Source organism: Salmo salar, chromosome ssa20 (assembly GCF_905237065.1).
Source record: "Salmo salar chromosome ssa20, Ssal_v3.1, whole genome shotgun sequence".
Classification (NCBI taxonomy): Eukaryota; Metazoa; Chordata; class Actinopteri; order Salmoniformes; family Salmonidae; genus Salmo; species Salmo salar.
In genome coordinates this window covers 38,248,585-38,271,397 of record NC_059461.1, presented here as the reverse complement: position 1 = coordinate 38,271,397, position 22,813 = coordinate 38,248,585, and the positions used below count along the sequence as shown (strand labels likewise).

Genomic DNA, 22,813 nt, shown 5'->3' with positions numbered 1-22,813 from the left:
CTCTCCCCGTCTCCCCCGTCTCTCTCTGTCTCTCTCTCTCTCTCTCTCTCCCCGTCTCTCTCTCCTCCCCCATCTCTCTCTCTCCTCCCCGTCTCTCTCTCCCCGCCTCTCTCCCCGCCTCTCTCCCCGTCTCTCTCCCCGTCTCTCTCCCCGTCTCTCTCCCTCGTCTCTCTCCCGTCTCTCTCCTCCCCCGTCTCTCTCCTCCCCGTCTCTCTCCTCCCCCGTCTCTCTCTCTCTCTCTCTCTCTCTCTCTCTCTCCCCCGTCTCTCTCTCTCCCCCCGTCTCTCTCTCTCCCCCGTCTCTCTCTCTCTCTCCCTCGTCTCTCTCTCTCTCTCTCCTCCCCGTCTCTCTCTCTCTCTCCTCCCCGTCTCTCTCCCCGTCTCTCTCCCCGTCTCTCTCTCTCTCTCCCCGTCTCTCTGTCTCTCTCTCTCTCTCTCTCTCTCTCTCTCCCCCCCCGTCTCTCTCTCTCTCTCTCCCCCGTCTCTCTCTCTCTCTCTCTCTCCCCCTGTCTCTTTCCTCCCCGTCTCTCTCTCTCTCCCCCCCTCTGCCTCTCTCGCTCTCTGGTCTCTCTCTCTCTCTGGCCTCTCTCTCTCTGCAGAGCTCCAGTTCGTGTAGTTTCCAGGAGCAGAGGATCCTGGGGCTGTTTGAGCTGTCCCAGGAGTTTAAACAGCAGCACTACCTCGCTGGTCTACTGCTCACTGAACTCAGCGCTGCACTGGACATGGAGTCAGAGGGGTTGGTACACACACACAACACCTCACTGCCCACTATCTCAGGAGTCTGACATGGAGTGTGAGGGGTCTGTCAACTACACACTGACACAAACAAATATGTGTGTGTGCTTATGGGATTGTGTGTGCTTATGAGATTGTGTGTGTCTGTAGGGGTAAGGTCCAGAGGAAGGCCATCAACGCCACCTACAGTCTGCTGTGTGCCCATGACCTGGACCAGCGCTGTACCCGTCCCGAGGTCCGGGCCAAGGTGGCCACTCTCTACCTCCCCCTGGTGGGCATCATCATTGACTCCATCAACTACCTGGACTTCACAGGTACTGGCCTGGCCACATCCCATATCCACACCTATACCCTACCCATTGGGACTTAATGTAAAGTCTGGCTAAGGAGTTGGTTGATTGGTTTAGAACTGGGTTGATGTGAACTGTGTTTACAGAGCGTTTGGTGCAGAGCCGTGGCTGAGTGGTAACAATCATGGATTCAGAGCTATTCATCTAATAGAAATCAGAAGGTTTTCTTTAATGGAAGCTTCTCTAATGTCAAACATGTAAAGTGTGGTGTACCGCAGGGCAGCTCTCTAGGCCCTCTACTCTTTTCTATTTTTACCAATGACCTGCCACTGGCATTAAATAAAGCATATGTGTCCATGTGTGCTGATGATTCAACCATATACGCATCAGTAACCACACCTAATGAAGTCACTGAAACCCTTAACAAAGAGTTGTAGTCTGTTTTGGAATGGGTGGCCAGTAATAAACTGGGCCTGAACATCTCTAAAACGAAGAGCATTGTATTTGGTACAAATCATTCCTTAAGTTCTAGTCCTCAGCTGAATCTGGTAATGAATGGTGTGACTGTTGAACAAGTTGAGGAGACTAAATTACTTGGCATTACCTTAGATTGTAAACTGTCATGGTCAAAACATATAGATTCAATGGTTGTAAAAATGGGGAGAGGTCTAGCCGTAATAAAGAGATGCTCTGCCTTTTTGACACCACACTCCAAAAAGCAAGTTCTGCAGGCTCTAGTTTTGTCTAATCTTGATTATTGTCCAGTCGTGTGGTCCAGTGATGCAAGGAAAGACCTAGTTAAGCTGCAGCTGGCCCAGAACAGAGCGGCACATTTTGCTATTAATTGTAATCAGAGGGCTGATATAAATACTATGCATGCCAGTCTCTCTTGGCTAGGGGTTGAGGAGAGACTGACTGCATCACTTCTTTTTATAAGAAACATTCATGTGTTAAATCTCAAATTGTTTCCATAGTCAACTTACACACAGCTCTGACACACACACTTATCACACCAGACATGCCACCAGGGGTCTTTTCACAGTCTCCAAATCCAGAACAAATTCAAGAAAGCATACAGTATTATATAGAGCCCTAATTGCATGCAACTTCCTTCCATCTCATATTGCCCAAATTAACAGCAAACCTGGTTTAAAAAAAACAGATAAAGCAACACCTCGCGGCACAACGCCTCTCCCCTATTTGACCCAGATAGTTTGTGTGTATGTATTGATATGTAGGCTACGTGTGCCTTTACATTTTTTTTATGTAGCTCTGTCGTTGAGCTGTTCTTGTCTATTGATGTTCTGTATTATGCCATTCTGTATTATATTAATGTTTTGTTCGGACCCCAGGAAGAGTAGCTGCTGCTTTTGCAACAGCTAATGGGGATCCTAATAAAATACAAACAAAAATCTTTGCTCTCAACAAATATGTGACTCCCCACCGTAGTCTCCCCTTCAAACGTTCTCCCCTTTCTACCTCTGTATCTCCTTAGTAACTTCTAATCTGTGTAAATAAAACTTGAAAATACGTATTTTTTTGTATTTGACACTTGTGTGTCTCCGTAGTGTCCGAGGCTCGCGGAGGGAAAAGCAAGACCGGAGGGTCAGACGAAGACCCCGACAACATCCCGCCCATTAATCAGTCTATTGCTATGGCAATCGCCGGCAATCCCTTCAACACCTTGGCGAGGAATGCCCTGGCTTCCATGGCGTCTGTGGTAAGGCTATAGGAATGTTGCCATGGTTATGTATCAGTAGGACTCTCTTCTTTCACTTCCAAGCACATACTGTATGTTTGGGTTCCTCCATCAGACCTGGATTAAGTTAGCTTTTTAAAATGATTAATTCACAATTTCAATTAGAGTAGTAAATTCCTTGCTCTGTAGTTTTGTGACTTGTAGTGATAAAGGTGTGTGTGTGTGTGTGTGTGTGTGTGTGTGTGTGTGTGTGTGTGTGTGTGTGTGTGTGTGTGTGTGTGTGTGTGTGTGTGTGTGTGTGTGTGTGTGTGTGTGTGTGTGTGTGTGTGTGCATCCACAAGGGGGCGGTGGTGTAGCAGGTGTGCTGCTGTGAGGTAGACTGATGAGCTGTCAGAACCACACACACACACCATCCATTATGAGATGCCAGCTCTCTTTCTCTATCGCTCTCTCTCTCTCTCTCTCTCTCTCTCTCGCGCACGTGTACACACACACACACACACACACACACACACACACACACACACACACACACACACACACCCATCCATTATGAGATGCCAGCTCTCTTTCTCTATCGCTCTCTCTCTCTCTCTCGCGCCACACACACACACACACACACACACACACACACACACACACACACCATCCATTATGAGATGCCAGCTCTCTTTCTCTATCTCTCTCTCTCTCGCGCGTGTGTACACACACACACACACACACACACACACACACACACACACACACACACACACACACACACACACACACACACCCTGGGAGATGCTTTTTGGGCAGGCATTATCATCATAAGTGAACTGGGCTGTGCTGAGAGACACACACATCCATCAAATGTAGCCACGGCAACCATACAGCCACAGAACACCCTCCCTTTGTCTCTCCTATTATACTTTGTCTGTGCCAGATGGATGTATGCCCTATACACAATGCGAACTGTAGTTATTTTCTTTTTTTACAGTTTTGGAAAGTGTTTAACATATTGACATTGAACTCAAGTCGAGGCCTTAAGCTTGCCATTTGAGTAATAGCATCTATGGAATCAGTAGGAGTTTAATGGTTGTCTTCATCAGAGGTCCCAATCAACTCTGTGTAATAGTGTTACTCAATGGTAGACATCAATCACTGGTCTGTATGGAATATTTATCAAACTCAACCTCTGAATTACATGTAGCACCTGTGGAGAGCCTTGGCAGCGGCTAATTGGGATCCCAATAAAATACAAGAACCCATAAACCACATAATACTACAGTATGTTTCTGTCCACTCTAAAGTATACAGTATGTTTCTGTCCACTCTAAAGTATACAGTATATCTCTGTCCACTCTAAAGTATACAGTATGTCTCTGTCCACTCTACTGTATACAGTATGTCTCTGTCCACTCTAAAGTATATAGTATATCTCTGTCCACTCTAAAGTATATAGTATATCTCTGTCCACTCTAAAGTATACAGTATATCTCTGTCCACTCTATAGTATACAGTATATCTCTGTCCACTCTAAAGTATACAGTATATCTCTGTCCACTCTATAGTATACAGTATATCTCTGTCCACTCTATAGTATACAGTATATCTCTGTCCACTCTATAGTATACAGTATATCTCTGTCCACTCTATAGTATACAGTATATCTCTGTCCACTCTATAGTATACAGTATATCTCTGTCTCTCTCCTCTGTAGCAGTCTGCTAAGGCAGTGGCCACCCTGTCAGCAGAGACCAGTCGTAACCTGCTGGTGTGTTTCCTGTGGGTGATGAAGAACGCTGAGAGGAGTCTGATCCAGCGCTGGACTGTAGACATGCCCTCAGCACAGCTCAACAGACTGCTAGAACTACTCACCATCTGTGTTTCCTGCTTTGAGTACAGGGTAAGAGTATCTGCGCCCTGCATGGAGTATATGCCTAATTCATGTCTGTAAATAGGATGTAAATGTGTGTGTTATTATTCTCACTGTGTTTGTTTGTGCATGCCTTCACGCATTGTGTATGTGTTGTGCAGGGGAAGCGGAGCAGTGATAAGGTGAGCACGCAGGCCTTACAGAAGTCCCAGCAGGCCAAGATGCAGCTGGAGGACTCCCTACTGAGGGGCATCGGAGCCCGGGGGGAAATGATGCGACGGGCTGGAGGTCAGTACCACCCACCACTCTGTCTGATTGATGAAAAGTAGCTACATGCACAGTACACGACTTAGAAGTATACCTCCTGAAAAGCAGCTCTGAGTAGCTGAAAAGGGAACGATGGTACTCCTAAGCTGATCTTTGATTGGATGAGAGCCTGCCTGCCCTTTTATCCCTGACCTTTGACCCTGACAGGAAGTGACCGTGCAGGTCAGAGAGTGAACCTGCGCTGGAGAAAAGACCTGACACAGTGGAGGCAGACCAATGACAAACATGACAAGTGAGTTACACGCACTGAGTACAAATGCAATTCATTCATTACATATCTCTCTTGGTATGGAAGAAGATACATTGTCAGACAATACCATTGGAAGAAACTAGTGAAGAGAACCCCTTCTCCGGTTTCCCTCAGAACCAAAGCAGAGCTGGACCAGGAGGCTCTGATCAGTGGGAATCTGGCTACCGAGTCCAACCTCATAGTCCTGGACCTACTGGAGACCATAGTACAGGTCCAACATCTTTCTCCTTATGTTTTCAATCTACCTCTACTTCTCTCTCTCTCGCTCTCTCTCTCTCTCCGTGTTTGAAATTGACTGCAGACTGACTGTTCTACAAATCACCTTGCATCTGCAACAACTACTGATTGTTTGTAGATCAGTCTGTCAGCATTTACCCACAACGCATCATGAAATTAATACTCTCTTGAACACAGCCAACATCATAGTGTCCTCTCTAGTCCCATTGGCTGACATTATTCTCTCTCTCCCTTGTAATTGGTTGTCATGACTGTCTTCCATACAGGCTGTTCCATTGGCTGACTGTAAGGACAGTGTTGTGGGCGGTGTGTTGAGGGTGTTGCTACACTGCCTCACCTGCAACCAGAGTACAACCTTCCTGTCTCACTGCTTCAGCACACTGCGAGCACTCGTCGTCAAGGTACTATCTATATACAATATATACTGACAGTATTGTGTGTGTATGGATGTGTGTGCGTGTACTGACAGTATTGTGTGTGTTATAGTTTGGTGACCTGTTGTTTGAAGAGGAAGCCGAGCAGTGTGCAGACCTGTGTCAGAAGGTGCTCCAGCACTGTAGCAGTCCTGTGGATGGAAATAGAAGCCAGGCCTGCGCTACCCTATACCTCATCATGAGATACAGCTTCAGCTCAGCCAATGTGAGCGCACGGACGCAGACACACACACTCACACACACAGATTCTGTCTCATCCTTTTTCTTCTACCACCCAGTCGTTTCCATGTCTATTTTGAGCTCAGTGGAGAAAGTTGCTGAGTTATGTGGTTCTGGGTACTTAGAAGTGAACAGGGAGATATGTCACTGTCTACCCCTGTGTCCCTGCCTTTCTGTAAGTAATGACAGTACGAGTGAGAAAAGGGGAGAGGGAGAGAGAGGCACCACCAGGCACCTCCCCACCCCAACCAGCCAACACCCTCCCACCCCAACCAGCCAACACCCTCCCACCCCAACCAGCCAACACCCTCCCACCCCAACCAGCCAACACCCTCCCACCCCAATCAGCCAACACCCTCCCACCCCAACCAGCCAACACCCTCCCACCCCAACCAGCCAACACCCTCCCACCCCAACCAGCCAACACCCTCCCACCCCAACCAGCCAACACCCTCCCACCCCAATCGACCAGCCAACACCCTCCCACCCCAATCGACCAGCCAACACCCTCCCACCCCAATCGACCAGCCAACACCCTCCCACCCCAATCGACCAGCCAACACCCTCCCACCCCAATCGACCAGCCAACACCCTCCCACCCCAATCGACCAGCCAACACCCTCCCACCCCAATCGACCAGCCAACACCCTCCCAAACCGACCAGCCAACACCCTCCCAAACCGACCAGCCAACACCCTCCCCAACCGACCAGCCAACACCCTCCCCACCCCAACCAGCCAACACCCTCCCAAACCGACCAGCCAACACCCTCCCAAACCGACCAGCCAACACTCTCCCAAACCGACCAGCCAACACCCTCCCAAACCAACCAGCCAATACCCTCCCCAACCGACCAGCCAACACCCTCCCCAACCGACCAGCCAACACCATCCCCAACCAACCAGCCAAAACCCTCCCCAACCGACCAGCCAACACCCTCCCCAACCGACCAGCCAACACCCTCCCCAACCGACCAGCCAACACCCTCCCCAACCGACCAGCCAACACCCTCCCCAACCGACCAGCCAACACCCTCCCCAACCGACCAGCCAACACCCTCCCAAACCAACCATGGCCACAACCTCGACAACTTGAAAATCACACATGTGCTCAGGCTAGATCAGACCTAATCCACTCAATTAAATTAAGCAAAACAGAAACATTTTACATTTGACTAGAAATTAAAATGGAAATAATCTCAACAGAGAGAAATGTCCTCCTGCCGCCTATATCCCCATACTTTAATGAAGAAAGCTTCTCCATCCTAGAGTGGGAGATCAACCATTTCCATCCACGGGGACATGTACTAGTCTGACCTAAACGCCAGAACTGGACAGTAACTTCACACCCTCCGCACACAGGGGGACAAGCACCTAGCTGGAGTGGACTGCATTCCCTCCCAAATATGCCCCCCTAGACACAACTACGACAAAACAACCAACAAAAATGAGTCACAACTCAGCTCTGTCGCATGCTGGGTTTGTACATAGTCAGTGGTAGGCTTCGAGGGGAATCCTATGGTAGGTACACCTACAGCCCATCCCTTGGCAGTGGTACTATAGACTACTTTATCAAAAGGCCTGTAATGTTGATGGTATACTAATTGAAAAATGCATAAAATATGCAGACCACAAATTCAAAATGGCTATTCTTAAACTCTTCGATGTTATCCTCAGCTCTAGCATCTTCCCCAATATTTGGAAACAAGGTCTGATCCCCACAATCCACAAAAGTGGACACAATTTTCACCCCAATAATTACTGTGGAATATACGTCGACAGTAACCTTGGAAAAATCCTCTGCAGTATCAGCTTTTTTTTTTAAATGGTCACGTACACCGAATACAACAGTTGTAGACCCCCACACGTTTACTCGGTACCGGTAGCCCCTGTATATAGCCTCATTATTATCTTTTTTTTGTGATACTGTTTTTATTTTATTTTTTACTTCTAATATTTTCTTAACTCTATTTCTTGAACTGCATTGTTGGTTAAGGGCTTGTAAGTAAGCGTTGCAGACTCCAGCAAATGTCAAATTGTCTTCTTACCAGCATATCGTATGACAGACCACGTGTAAACCCTGCACACCCTAATTGATAAACAAAACAAAGCAGTCTTCTCATGCTTTTTTTATTTCAAAAAAGCTTTTGACTCAATTTGGCATGAGGGTCTGCTATACAAATTGATGGAAAGCATTGTTCGGGGATAACATACAATATTATAAAATCAAAGAACACAACAAGTGTGCAGTTAAAATTGGCAATAAACACACATATGTCTTTCCTCAGAGGAGTGGGGTGAGGATGGGAAGCACCTTGAGCCCCACCCTCTTCAACATGTACAGTTGAAGTCGGAAGTTTACATACACCTTAGCCAAATACATTTAAACTCAGTTTTTCACAATTCCTGACATTTAATCCTAGTAAAAATTCCCTGTCTAAGGTCAGTTAGGATCACCACTTTTTATTTTAACAATGTGAAATGTAAGAGTAATATAGTAGAGAGAATTTATTTCAGCTTTTATTTCTTTCATCACATTCCCAGTGGGTCAGAAGTTTACATACAGTCAATTAATATTTGGTAGTATTGCCTTTAAAATGTTTAACTTGTGTCAAACGTTTCGGGTAGCCTTCCACAAGCTTCCCACAATAAGTTGGGTGAATTTTTGCCCATTCCTCCTGACAGAGCTGGTGTAACTGAGTCAGGTTTGTAGGCCTCCTTGCTCGCACAGGCTTTTTCAGTTCTGCCCACAATTTTTTTATAGGATTGAGGTCAGGGCTTTGTGATGGCCACTCCAATACCTTGACTTTGTTGTCCTTAAGCCATTTTGCCACAACTTTGGAAGTATGCTTGGGGTCATTGTCCATTTGGAAGACCCATTTGCGACCAAGCTTTAACTTCCTGACTGATGCCTTGAGATGTTGCTTCAATATATCCACATAATTTCCCTCCCTCATGATGCCATCTATTTTGTGAAGTGCACCAGTCCCTCCTGCAGCAAAGCACCCCCACAACATGATGCTGCCCTCTCCATGCTTCACGGTTGGGATGGTGTTCTTTGGCTTGCAAGCCTCCCCCTTTTTCCTCCAAACATAACGATGGTCATTATGGCCAAACAGTTCTATTTTTGTTTCATCAGACCAGAGGACATTTCTCCAAAAAGTACGATCTTTGTCCCCCCATGTGCAGTTGCAATCCATAGTCTGGCTTTTTTATGGTGGTTTTGGAGCAGTAGCTTCTTCCTTGCTGAGCGGCCTTTAAGGTAATGTCGATATAGGACTCGTTTTACTGTGGATATATATACTTTTGTACCTGATTTCTCCAGCATCTTCACAAGGTCCTTTGCTGTTGTTCTGAGATTGATTTACACTTTTCGCACCAAAGTACATTCATCTCTAGGAGACAGAACGAGTCTCCTTCCTGAGCGGTATCACGGCTGCGTCGTCCCATGGTGTTTATACTTGCGTACTATTGTTTGTACAGATGAACCTGATGAACCTGGTACCTTCAGGCGTTTGGAAATTGCTCCCAAGGATGAACCAGACTTGTGGAGGTCTACAATTTATTTTCTGAGGTCTTGGCTGATTTCTTTTGATTTTCCCATGATGTCAAGCAAAGAGACACTGAGTTTGAAGGTAGGCCTTGAAATACATCCACAGGTACACCTCCAATTGACTCAAATTATGTCAATTAGCCTATCAGAAGCTTCTAAAGCCATGACATCATTTTATGGAATATTGCAAGCTGTTTAAAGGCACAGTCAACTTAGTGTATGTAAACTTCTGATCTACTGGAATTGTGATACAGTGAATAATAAGTAAAATAATCTGTCTGTAAACAATTGTTGGAAAAATTACTTGTGTCATGGACAAAGTAGATGTCCTAACCGACTTGGAAAACTATAGTTTGTTAACAAGAAATTTGTGGAGTGGTTGAAAAACGAGTTTTAATGACTCCAACCTAAGTGTATGTAAACTTCCGACTTCAGCTGTATATCAATTAATTGGCTAGGGCACTAGAACAGTCTGCAGCACCCAGCCTCACCATACTACATTCTGAAGTCAAATGTCTACTGTTTGCAGATGATCTGTTGCTTCTGTCCCCATCCAAGGCGGGCCTACAGCAGCACCTAGATCTTCTGCACAGATTCTGTCAGATTTGGGCCATGACGCTAAATCTCAGTAAGACAAAAATAATGGTGTTCCAAAATGGGTCCAGTTGCCAGGACAACAAATGCACATTCTATGCCATCAAAAGGAACATAAAACTTGACATCCCAATTAGGATCTAGCTAAAAGTACTTAAATCAGTTATAGAACCCATTGTCCTTTATGGTTGTGAGGTCTGGGGTCCACTCACCAACCAATAATTCATAAAACCCAATTGAGACTCTGCATGCAGAATTCTGACAAAATATCCTTCCTGTACGATGCAAACCCCAAACAATGCATGCAGAGGAGATTTAGGACTAGACCCGCTAATCAAAATCCCAAAAAGAGCTGTAAAATTCTACAACCACCTAAAAGGAAGCGATGCCCACACATTACACCGCAAAGCCCTCACCTACAGAGAGATGAACCGAGAGAAGAGTCCCCTCAGCCAGCTGGTTTTGGGGTTCTGTTCACAAACACAGACTCCACAGATATCTAACAAGACACACAATCTAAAGTAAAGGAATGGAATTCAGAATATATAAATATATAGACGAGCAATGTCAGACTGGCATAGACTAAGATACAGTAGAATAGGATAGAATACAGTATATACTGAGTAATGCAAAATATGTAAACATTATTAAAGTGACTAATGTTCCATTATGGCCTGTGATTTCAAGTGTATGTATATAGTGCAGTGTCCGCTGTGCTAGTGATGGCTGTTTAACAGTCTGATGGCCTTGATAGAAGCTGTTTTTCAATCTCTCGATCCCAGCTTTGATGCACCTGTACTGACCTCGCCTTCTGGATGATAGAGGGGTGAACAGGCAGTGGCTCGGGTGGTTGTTGTCCTTGATAATCTTTTTGTCCTTCCTGTGACATCGGGTGCTGTAGGTGTCCTGGAGGGCAGGTAGCTTGTCCCCGGTGATGCATTGGGCAAACCCCACTTCCCTCTGGAGAGCCCTGCAGTTGCAGGTGGTGCAGTTGCCATACCAGGCGGTGATACAACCCAACAGGATGCTCTCAATTTTGCATCTGTAAAAGTTTGAGGGTTTTAGCCACATTTCTTCAGTCTCTTGAGGTTGAAGAGGCATTGTTGCGCCTTCTTCACCACAGTCTGTGTGGGTGGACCATTTCAGTTTGTCAGTGATGTGTACGCCGAGGAACTTCACGCTTTCCACCTTCTCCACTGCAGTCCCGTCGATGTGGATATGTGGTGCTCCCTCTGCTGTTTCCTGTAGTCCACGATCAACTCCTTTGTTTTGTTGACGTTGAGTGAGAGGTTATTGCCCATGCACAACACTCCCAGGGCCCTCACCTCCTCCCTGTAGGCTGTCTCGTCCTTGTTGGTAACCAGGATTACTACTGTTGTGTCGTCTGCAAACTTGATGATTGAGTTGGAGGCGTGCATGGCCACGCAGTCATGGGTGAACAGGGAGTACAGGAGGGGGCTGAGCACGCATCCTTGTGGGGCCCCACTGTCGAGGATCAGCGAAGTGGAGATGTTGTTTCCTACCTTCACCACCTGGGGGCGGCCCATCAGAGAATTCACAGAGAATACACAGTAGTAGAATACATGACCACTGTGACAGACCCAAAATTAAGATAATCCTTCACTATGTACAGACTCAGTGAGCATAGCCTTGCTATTGAGAGAGGCAGACCTGGCTCTCGAGAGAAGAACGTTTATGTGCCCACTGCCCACAAAATTAGGTGAAAACTGGGCTGCAATTCCTTACCTCCTGCCAAAGGTATGACCACACATTTTTTCCATAGATCACACTGACCTAGAAAGAATTTGAAAACAAATCAAACATTGATTTACTCCCATATCTGTTAGATAAAATACCACAATGTGCAAATCACAGCAGCAAGATTTGTGACCAGTTGTCATGAAAACAGGGCAACCAGTGGAGCACAAACAACATTGTAAATACAACCCATATGTATCTGTTATGTTTTTTAGCTGATAACATACTTTATCCTCATGAAACCTTTATGAGTGCAATGTTTACTGTAAAATTGTATTTTGTTTCTTCTCACTTTTGTTGATTTGTTTATTTCAGTTGCTTTTCCAATGTAAATATGTTTCCCATAGGGAGGGAGAGAAGGGGTGGGAGGTAGCGAGATGTAGATGTAGGGTGAGAGGGAGGGGTAGGGCGGGAGTGAGGGAGGGGTAGGGTGAGAGGGAGGGAGGGTAGTGCGGGAGAGATTTACACATCAAAGCGTTTCCACCGCCATTTCACACATGATTAATTTTACAGACCGAAAAAGACTCACCTTGTCTAGGGTATTTTGTTTTGTCCACATTTTGAACATTTACCGACACATTTACTGTTTCCATCAGGCCTGTCTTGACATTTTTTTTATCCGGCATAAGAAGGTTGGACGGAAACCTGGTTGTAGGTAAGAGAAAGGCAGAGAGAAGGATGGAAAGAAACAAGAAGGAATAACAGCATCACTCAGTGATAGTGACCCCAGCACAGGGAACACACACACACACACACACAAAACGTATCAGGCCTGGCGCCACACTCGGTTTAACAGAATGGGGCCGTAGAGATGATCCATAGGTGATTATGTCTCAGCTAATGGGAGATAATTTCTCGCTTTGCTGATGATGGCAGAGATGGATGGGGTTATATACACGCACACGCACACACACACACACACACACACACACACACACACACACACACACACACACACACACACACACACACACACACACACAACCATGTCAGCGCTAAGCCTTCCATTACCTGGAGGAAACTCTGTGACCCCCCCCCTCAGCAACAACTGGACTGACTGAGAAAGAACATGATAAGGAGAAAGAGACAGAGATGCATAGTGAAAAGGAGACAGAGACAGCGAGAGCGATTCAGAGAGGCAGAGGGAGAAGGAGACCGAGAGGGAGAGAGAGATTCAGAGAGCGGCAGAGGGAGAGGGAGACAGAGATTCAGATAGAGTCAGAGGGTGAAGGAGACAGAGAGAGATTCAGAGATACGGAGAAAGAGACAGCGAGAGAGAGATTCAGAGAAGGAGGCAGAGGGTGAAGGAGACAGAGAGAGATTCAGAGATACGGAGAAAGAGACAGCGAGAGAGAGATTCAGAGAAGGAGGCAGAGGGTGAAGGAGACAGAGAGAGATTCAGAGATACGGAGAAAGAGACAGCGAGAGAGAGATTCAGAGAAGGAGGCAGAGGGAGAAGGAGAAGGAGAGCAAGGGAGATTCAAAGAAAGGGACAGAGAGAGAGGTTCAGAGAATAAGGCAGAGGGAGACAGACCTAGACAAGTAGACCGACTTAAATGGGAATATTGACAACCCTAAAGTCTACTTTATTAGCCAATACACGACTGAGCAATGTCATATCATTCTTTAATAAATGCTTTTTATAGTTAGCTTTTTATTAATACAGCCAGCCTGTGTTAGTGTCCCTCCACTCCAAGCCCTGATTATGAGTATAGGCCTCCTCCCTGTCAAATCCCTGTCTACAGAGATGAACACGGAGCCCTATGTGCCATTTTTAAAAGTACTGCGCTATGTATGTAATGGCGTGCTATTTGGGACGTAGTCTAGGTCCCACCTAACCCCAGATACTCATGCCCCTGTCCCTCCCTCTCTCTCTCTCTGTGCTGTGTAGAACTTCTCCCGGGTGAAGATGCAGGTGACTATGTCTCTAGCCTCTCTGGTGGGGAAGTCCGAGGACTTCCATGAGGAGTACCTCCGCAGGTCCCTACGCACCATACTGGCCTATGCAGAGGAGGACACAGAGATGCAGAACACACCGCTGCCCTCACAGGTACACACACACACACACACACACACACACACACACACACACACACACACACACACACACACACACACACACACACACACACACACACACACAACACGTTGGTATCAACCCTAGTGTTATTGTGTGCGTGTAGGTGGATGAGCTGCTGAGGAACTTAAACAGTATCCTGTCAGACACGGTGAAGATGAGAGAGTTCCAGGAAGACCCAGAGATGCTCATGGACCTCATGTACAGGTACTACTCCTGCTGTAGGGCTCTGTGTATGTTTTTCTCCTGGTTCCTATTCATTTCTTTGTGGATTGGTTTCTTCTCTGTTTGTTCCTCACTATGGAAACCATGTGGTAGCAGTCTGCGACAGAGATCTGCGTTTGTGTATGTAAATCCATAGAGTTTGTGTGGGTGTGAATGCAGACTCTCTGTGCATGTGTCATCTGCTTACATTCTGCATGTCTACAGATACATTCTTGTTTTTCATTCTGCATAAGCCAGGCATCTGTAAAAGGTTTTGAATTTACATTATGCTACCTAAAACGGACTCCCAGCCCTCCTCAAATGCTTCCCTCACCCCAAACCATTCCCTCACTTCACTCACTGACCTCCCAGCCTCACAGGATGCAAGGAGAATACATTATTATAGCTGATTACAGGACCCATATACACAAAGCGTCTAACCTAGGATCAGGTCCCACCGTCCATTCATTACAATCTAAAAGGGAAAATTGATCCTAGATCAGCATTTCTTCTCTGAGAAGTTTTATGAATACAGTCCCAGATCTACAGGAGGAACTAAGAGCTGGAGTACTGGGGTTGGTTTGGATTTCAGCATCACTCCACCTCTCCCTCCTTCTGTCTCCAGGATAGCGAAGGGTTATCAGACGTCTCCTGACCTGAGGTTGACCTGGTTGCAGAACATGGCGGAAAAACACAAGAACAGGAAGTGTTTTACCGAGTCGGCCATGTGTCTGGTCCATGCTGCAGCCCTGGTGGCTGAATATCTCAGCATGCTGGAGGACCACAAATACCTACCTGTGGGCAGCGTCACCTTTCAGGTGGGTACCTAGACTGTACACACACACACACACACACACACACACACACACACACACACACACACACACACACACACACACACACACACACACACACACACACACTATTGATTATGGTCTGTTGACTGTTGCCATGAAGGGGAGCTGTATACTCAATGTAATGTTTCATTGTTTGGTTGCTGTCTTGGTTAATCACTTCATGACTTTGTTTTTTTGTGAAAAACAAAGCTGTCAGTAATACCTGATTGATTAATTGATTGATTCCCATTTGTAACATGCCGGATGAGTCTGATTGGTTGGTTGCTTCTATAGAACATCTCTCCCAACGTGCTGGAGGAGTCAGCGGTATCAGATGACATCCTGTCCCCAGATGAGGACGGTGTCTGTTCAGGACAATACTTCACCACCAGTGGTCTGGTGGGCCTACTGAAGCAGGCTGCACAACTCTTCTGCAACGTAAGACAAACAAACAAAAGCGGATCCTAAACAATGGTACTGCTGCACTCGCATAAAGACACACAACAATGGTGATAATAGTGTGTTGTTGCTTTGTTTTCAGGGTGGTCTGTATGAGACAGTGAATGAAGTGTATAAGATCATTATGCCTGTTCTGGAGGCTCACAGAGATTTCCGGGAGCTGGTCTCCACTCATGAGAAACTCCAGAGAGCCTTTGACAACATCATTCAGAAGGTACAGACAGAAATCAGCGTGGACTACTGTATATGAAGGGATTACAATCACGATACATATGAAGTACTTACAATTATAGTGAAATGCTTCCGATTAGAATTGGACGTCGATGTGCTGTGTTTGGAGGAAAGCTGTTTACCTATTTCCTTCAGTTGGATGTTAATTATTATTTTTTGTATAAAATGTTACAATGCTGAGTCGCTTTCACGTGTTTGTCATCATCCCAGGGCCATAAGAGGATGTTTGGGACGTATTTCCGCGTGGGTTTTTATGGGGCCAAGTTTGGAGACCTGGACGAACAGGAGTTTGTTTACAAGGAGCCAGCGATCACCCACCTGCCAGAGATATCCCACAGACTGGAGGTAACTGAGAGAGAGCTTTTGTCTGTGTGCATGTGTGTCTGTGTGTGCGTGTGTGCATGCTTTTACTGCATGGATATAAAAACTGCATCTATTCATATGAATACTGCATCTATTCACGAGTACTGCATTTATTCATAGGAGTACTGCATCTATTCATAGGAGTACTGCATCTATTCATAGGAGTACTGCGTCTATTTGTGTTGTAGAACTTCTACAGTCAGTGTTTTGGCGATGCCCTGGAGATGATCAAAGACTCCAAAGACATAGACAGAAGCAAACTGGATGCTAACAAGGTACATTATATGACAGTACACCACCAAACCATCCTGTGTTCCTGCTGTGTCCCTTTTCACTACCTTCTGACTCACATAAAAGTAGAGATGCAACTAGTTGTTTGTGAATATGTCAAATTATTGAGAGGAACATTCACAAACAACTAGATGCATCTCTACTTTTATCCCCCTCACTCGCTTTTTCTCTCATTCTCCTCCCCTCCCTTCACTCTCTCTCTCCCTCTCTCTCTCTCCCTCCCACAGGCCTACATACAGATCACCTACGTGGAGCCCTTCTTTGATGACTATGAGATGAAAGACCGCCTGACCAACTTTGAGAAGAACTTCAACTTGCGTCGCTTCATGTACACCACGCCCTTCACAAAGGCGGGGCGGCCGCGCGGTGAGCTCAACGAGCAGTACAAGAGGAAGACCATCCTCACCACCATGCACACCTTCCCCTACATCAAGACACGCATCAACGTCATCCAGAAAGAGGAGGTATGCTGTTAGAACAAAGCCTATTTAGACACGGCTTTTCAATATTGGGTTCATCTTTGCTTTTTGATCGTTAATGTCTCTTAGCCAATTAGACATATATATATTTTTTTATCTTTCCAAATCTAACTTGTACCTTTCACTTTCTTTGCCTCTCCTTCCTTCTCATCCTCCCATCCTCAAGTTTGACCTGACTCCCATTGAGGTGGCCATCGAGGACATGCAGAAGAAGACCAGGGAGTTAGCGGTAGCCACACACAGGGAGCAGCCAGATGCTAAGATGCTCCAGATGCTTCTACAGGGCTCTGTGGGAGCCACCGTCAACCAGGTACCTCCAGCCACCTGTCCTGACCCCAAATAAATACATTTTTCTGCCCCCCCCCCCTGGCATTTTTAACATTAGCATTACTGATTTGATAGTTACTCATTGACTCCACACATCAAATGAACAGGCAAAACAAGTGTGAAAAGCCAACTGAAGTGATTGCATAGTGTATCTCGTAGGTGTGAGTTGTATTCTCCTGAATCCTCATCACTAACCTCGAGGAAACATCCAATCTAGGAAGTTAGTAAGTAACTTGATGATAAAGAGCAGTTGGGAGACATGATACATCAAAGAGTCCAGTTCAACCATAACATCGTCTGTACAGTGCCTCGGCTGATTCTGTTAAAACCTTCATTCACAACCTCTTCTTTCATGTCTGCGCAAAACACTGAAACCCTTTGATCTGATGGCTTACAGCTCCCGTCAAACGTTGGCTAAACGCTAAAGTAATGATGTAGTTACATCAGGCCCCAGCTCTCTTTTGTATAGTCTATTCTGACAGCAACCCCTGCTTTCACCTGCTGACTGTATACACAACCTTAATGTTCATGCTGTCCATAAACAAACACAGTCCTGGGCCTAATCACTAGAGAGGGATGGCTCCCCTCTGTCCGTCCGTCTCTCCAGGCCCTAGTCTAGCACATATGTTTGCGAATGAACTCCGATGAGCATTCTAATGCCTGGCCATGTGAGCGTGCTGTGGTTTCATGATAAATATAAGTTAGGATAACACGATCCCAGAGAGGGAATGAATGGGAGCCAAATGGCTGCTTGTAGGCAGGGTTAGTGGTGACATTAGCCACACAGCGATCAGGCTAATCAGGGTCTCCTTCATCTGATCTCTTCCTTATGTCCTGGCTGAACACTTTGGCTGCATATCATATGGCAACATATTCCTTATGTAATGGGCTCTGGTCAAAAGAAGTCCACTATCTATGGAATAGGGGGCCGTTTGGAACGCATTCATTACTGAGTATTCAGTTAGGAAGTCCTTTCCTCTAATGAAAGTCATTACTGAGTATTCAGTTAGGAAGTCCTTTCCTCTAATGAAAGTCATTACTGAGTATTCAGTTAGGAAGTCCTTTCCTCTAATGAAAGTCATTACTGAGTATTCAGTTAGGAAGTCCTTTCCTCTAATGAAAGTCATTACTGAGTATTCAGTTAGGAAGTCCTTTCCTCTAATGAAAGTCATTACTGAGTATTCAGTTAGGAAGTCCTTTCCTCTAATGAAAGTCATTACTGAGTATTCAGTTAGGAAGTCCTTTCCTCTAATGAAGTTTCCTCTAATGAAAGTGAGGCATTCATCATTCACATGCTCACACTCTTTCTTCCTTTCTTATACCATCTTCCTCCTTTCCTTCCATCCTTCACGCTCTCCCTCCGTGTGCGTGTGTGTGTGTGTGTGTGGGGTGCATGTGTGTGTGTAGGGACCATTGGAGGTGGCCCAGGTCTTTCTGAATGAGATCCCAGCAGACCCCAAGCTCTTCCGTCACCACAACAAACTGCGCCTGTGTTTCAAAGAGTTCATCATGAGGTGAGAGCCAAACCCAACACCACCGTGCCACTGCATGGCACGCCTACCAGCCAGTGATGAGAAACACATTAAACTTACACTTTGTGCTCTCACTTTTGATCTCGCTCTGACACTTGCTTTGGGTGCAGTTCAATTCTCTATCTTTTCCCCAAAGTGTCCAATGATTTTCAATGCCGGCAATAGTACATTTTGTGGTGGAATATATATTTCTGGCATTAATGGTTTGAAATTGTTTTAGTGGTGGCTTGAAGTATGGACACCATATATATTAGTACTGTTGCATGGTACTATTGGGCTCCCGAGTGGCGCAGTGGTCTAAGGCACTGCATCTCAGTGCTAGAGGTGTCACTATAGACAGCCTGGTTCGAATCCAGGCTGTATCACAACCAGCCACAATTGGCCCAGCGTTGTCGGTGTAGGCCGTGATTGTAAAAAAGAATTTGTTCTTAACTGATTTTCCCGAGTTAAATAAAGATTCATTAAATAAATAAAAATTATAATAATAAAAATGGTGGACATGGAAAAGCAAGCAAATGACAGTAAAACCAGCTATGTATCTACCCACACCATCTGTCTTGGTAATGTGTTATTACTGGAATACATTCCTAGGTGATACTGAAGGAAGCTAGACGTGATTTAATACAACAACAGGACAGGCGTATTAACTTGTTTCCCCTTTAATATCACTCAGCTGCGTGGAACAGAAAAGCTTTATTGTTCCCTGGGGACTTTCATTTTAGTTTGAATATTTTAAACATAATTTAAACCAACCGTCTAAACGGATGAGGCAGGGACTATGGTGATTTGGTCCAGGGAGTGTGTCTTTGTGTCTCTGTGCAAGTGTGTATGTGTGTCTCGTATCGTTTGCCTCCGAAAAGGTGGCTTTCATTTGGGAACCCTCATGTCTCATTCCAGCTACGTTGATTGCTGCAAGCAGGCCAGCAAATATTTATCGTCATTTCAGAAACGTTTATTTTCTTCCATAATCCATGCAAGTTTGCGCGAGCTCGTTATATTCCAAGAATCCACTTCTCAAGCTGCTATTTGGGCTGGAAGGACGATGGCTAGCTAGTAGCAACACATCAACTGATTGGAGGTTTTTTTGGGGGGAAGTGAAATGCTATTTTTTCCCCAGACCCCTTTTTTCCAGCAGTCCCTATGCATTTACTGTATTCTGTTAGATTACATTTGTCATATTACTTGCATTAAAAGGGGAGCGATAAGTGCAACCATGTGTTTTTTAAGCATCCTTGTCTTTCCATTTTCTTCTGCCTCATTTGTCTGTCATCCATTATGCATGTTGTAATTGTGACTGCAGGCAGACCAGACCCTGTACCGTACCTGTCCTCTGAAATGAGGTTCAACCCCAGGGTACTGTGTTTGGGCACGGATCACTATACTCCCTGCCACTCTCAGCACAGTACTACAAGAGACACTTTCCTTCCTTGAGCAATCTTGTACTAAAAAAGGAAGCAAGGCTCAGAGAAAGAGTGAACATCTAATACAGGTGGAGACACAGGTTGTTTAATAAGGTGAAACAATTATTAAATGCCAATGTGAACTGATTTGGGGACAAATCCATGTCGGTCACATAGTTCATTCAGGAAATGAACTGAAATCCATGAAAAGAAAAGAAAAGAAAAGAAGGAAATGAAATGGATGCATGAACATCCTCATGAAGGTGATTGAAAAGTAATATCAGGTCAGTGTTGAGTGATGAAGGTGAGGAGAGGAAGTCATTGAAGACTTGAGACACAGCCCACCGTATGGTTATATCCCAAATGGTACCATATTCCCTACAGTGTATATAGTGCACTACTTTATGGACCCTGGTCTACTGTATATAGGGAATAGGGTTCCATTTGGGACACATCCTATGTTTTTCCCCCCCTTGTTCCTCTGTAGGTGTGGCGAGGCTGTGGAGAAGAACAAACACCTGATCACGTTGGATCAGAAGGAGTACCAGCAGGAGTTGAAGAAGAACTACAACCGTCTGAGAGAGAACCTGCGGCCCATGCTGGAGAGGAAGATACCCGAGCTCTACAAACCCATCAAGCCACGCCTGGAGAACAGGTGACGGATCATCAATGTAGGGCTGAGTCCATTCGGGCCCAAATGTGAGGGGAAATGTTTGGAAACGGAGGAGGTTTAGGTTACGTCCCAAATGGCACCCCATTCCCTATACCACTATGGCCCTGGTCCAAGGTAGTGCACTACTGTATATACGGAAAATAGTTCCATTTGGAACACCACTGATACCTGAATATGTTTAATAAGAATGTTCATTTTAGTTTAATGTTAATCCTATTAACAGTCCTGCTTGCTTATGTCATCTGAAAGAATCTGACAGCTGCTGTGTTGTATTTTCATGTTGCCTATGCCCCCATGCAAATCTAATTGAATAGTTTCCTCTCCTCCTCTCTCCACCTCCTCCTCACCTTCTCTGCTGTCCCATCCAAAGGGATTCCGTCAAACGGCTCAGTTTCCGCAGAGCACTGGAGGAAAACTCCTGAGACGGCCAGACAGACTTATCTGAGGGAATGCTCCAGAGGCCAGAGAAGAAAGGATGCTGTAAAAGTAGAAAAGGTGGCAAAGAGAAGAGGGAGAACAGAATGGAGCTAGCAGTCCTCATTCACCATGGAAGAGCAGTAGAGAAGAGGGAGAGCAGAAGGGCGCTAGCAGTCCTCATTCACCATGGAAGAGCAGTACTGTACACATGATTACACGGGGGACTTACAATAATATCTGAATCAATAACACAGCATTGCTAGTTCTCTTGAGTTCTATGATTACTGCTCGTCCTAACGATGCTGCAAACAACTGTGGGTTTGAGAAAGACGAGTACAAGTCCCACGTTAAAGGGATACTTCAGGATGTTGGCAATGAAGCCCTTTATCTACTTCCCCAGAGTCAGATGAACTTGTGGATACCATTTTTATGCCTCTGTGTGCAGCTTGAAGGAAGTTGCTAACTAGCGTTAGTTCAATTGCCAACTAGCGTTAGCGCAATGACTGGAAGTCTTTGGTAACTGTTGGCATGCTAGTAGATAGGTCAAAGACGTATAAGGTTTTCAAAGTAGCAAAAAAATAAAACAGCAATTACAATTCCCTAAAAGGCTTTTTTATGTTAATTGGAGTGTCACCTATGCCCATATTAGTTATATTCAAGAATAAAGCCAATAATTCATTTTTATTGTGATTCATATGAATGTACCCTAGTAAAGTGTTTTTTATTTGCTACATTTTTTGGTCCATTTTTCATAATCACAAGGTTAAATATCCATGCTTAGACTGGCAGAAATAGAACTACCCCGAAAAAATGACATTTTATTTTGAATACCACATATTTGATGTGCCATGGGTACAACTCAAAATTTGTTGCAGGTTTTTTACAAAAACTTCCTGCCTTACACTGAAAGAAATGCAAAAATCTATGAAAATATCTTTCATTCATGCTTTGAGATTTGTTTTTGTCTCTGAGTCAACAAAACAAAGTTATTGTATTTTAATATAAAATACTGGTGTTATACTCTATGAAAATATTTTGTTTCCCTGAATGACACTGGCACAGAATAGGATTCGCATCCATTAAATGTTGTTAATAGTAGGCTATACTATGACAACACTTAATCAAAGTTTATAAGTTAAATCAACTCCCTCTCCCTTTCTCTCTCAAACATGTTTTACTATTTCATTGCTAATGTTAATAATAATCATTTTACTATAATTTGAGGCTGCGGCAACACTTTACGTTGCATTAAGTTATTGCACGATTATTACATGATGGTTAATGTTGTAATTATGCATTGTTACACTCTAACTGGTAAATGTATATTCAATGCAGGTACACAAATGCAATTTCAAGATACCTACACAAAATAGCTACAGAATTAAGGCAGTTTATACAATTTTAAAAACATTACAATACATTCACAGATTTCACAACACACTGTGTGCCCTCAGGCCCCTACTCCACTACTACCACATATCTACAGTACTAAATCCATGTGTATGTATAGTGCGTATGTTATCGTGTGTGCCAATGTTTGTGCCAATGTTTGTGTTGTTTCACAGTCCCCTC

At 45.0% G+C, this 22,813-nt stretch overlaps 1 protein-coding gene across 4 annotated transcripts in view; it reads left to right on the top strand.

Moving 5' to 3' along the window:
* The window catches only part of LOC106580556 (dedicator of cytokinesis protein 8), a 120,705-nt gene extending 98,731 nt beyond the window's left edge, over window positions 1–21,974 (top strand). For all 4 annotated transcript variants that reach the window (XM_045703289.1, XM_045703288.1, XM_045703287.1 and 1 more), the window contains 21 exons: window positions 599–735; window positions 885–1,048; window positions 2,593–2,744; window positions 4,426–4,611; window positions 4,743–4,869; window positions 5,056–5,140; window positions 5,273–5,369; window positions 5,662–5,796; window positions 5,882–6,034; window positions 13,844–14,002; window positions 14,136–14,236; window positions 14,859–15,051; window positions 15,364–15,507; window positions 15,611–15,742; window positions 15,970–16,104; window positions 16,311–16,397; window positions 16,641–16,877; window positions 17,059–17,202; window positions 18,627–18,733; window positions 20,639–20,806; window positions 21,195–21,974. In XM_045703289.1, the coding sequence (XP_045559245.1) occupies window positions 599–735; window positions 885–1,048; window positions 2,593–2,744; window positions 4,426–4,611; window positions 4,743–4,869; window positions 5,056–5,140; window positions 5,273–5,369; window positions 5,662–5,796; window positions 5,882–6,034; window positions 13,844–14,002; window positions 14,136–14,236; window positions 14,859–15,051; window positions 15,364–15,507; window positions 15,611–15,742; window positions 15,970–16,104; window positions 16,311–16,397; window positions 16,641–16,877; window positions 17,059–17,202; window positions 18,627–18,733; window positions 20,639–20,806; window positions 21,195–21,246 (2,895 nt within the window). In that variant the 3' untranslated portion in view covers window positions 21,247–21,974. The remainder of the gene's footprint in view (window positions 1–598; window positions 736–884; window positions 1,049–2,592; window positions 2,745–4,425; window positions 4,612–4,742; window positions 4,870–5,055; window positions 5,141–5,272; window positions 5,370–5,661; window positions 5,797–5,881; window positions 6,035–13,843; window positions 14,003–14,135; window positions 14,237–14,858; window positions 15,052–15,363; window positions 15,508–15,610; window positions 15,743–15,969; window positions 16,105–16,310; window positions 16,398–16,640; window positions 16,878–17,058; window positions 17,203–18,626; window positions 18,734–20,638; window positions 20,807–21,194) is intronic.
* The last annotated feature ends 839 nt before the right edge of the window (window positions 21,975–22,813 follow it).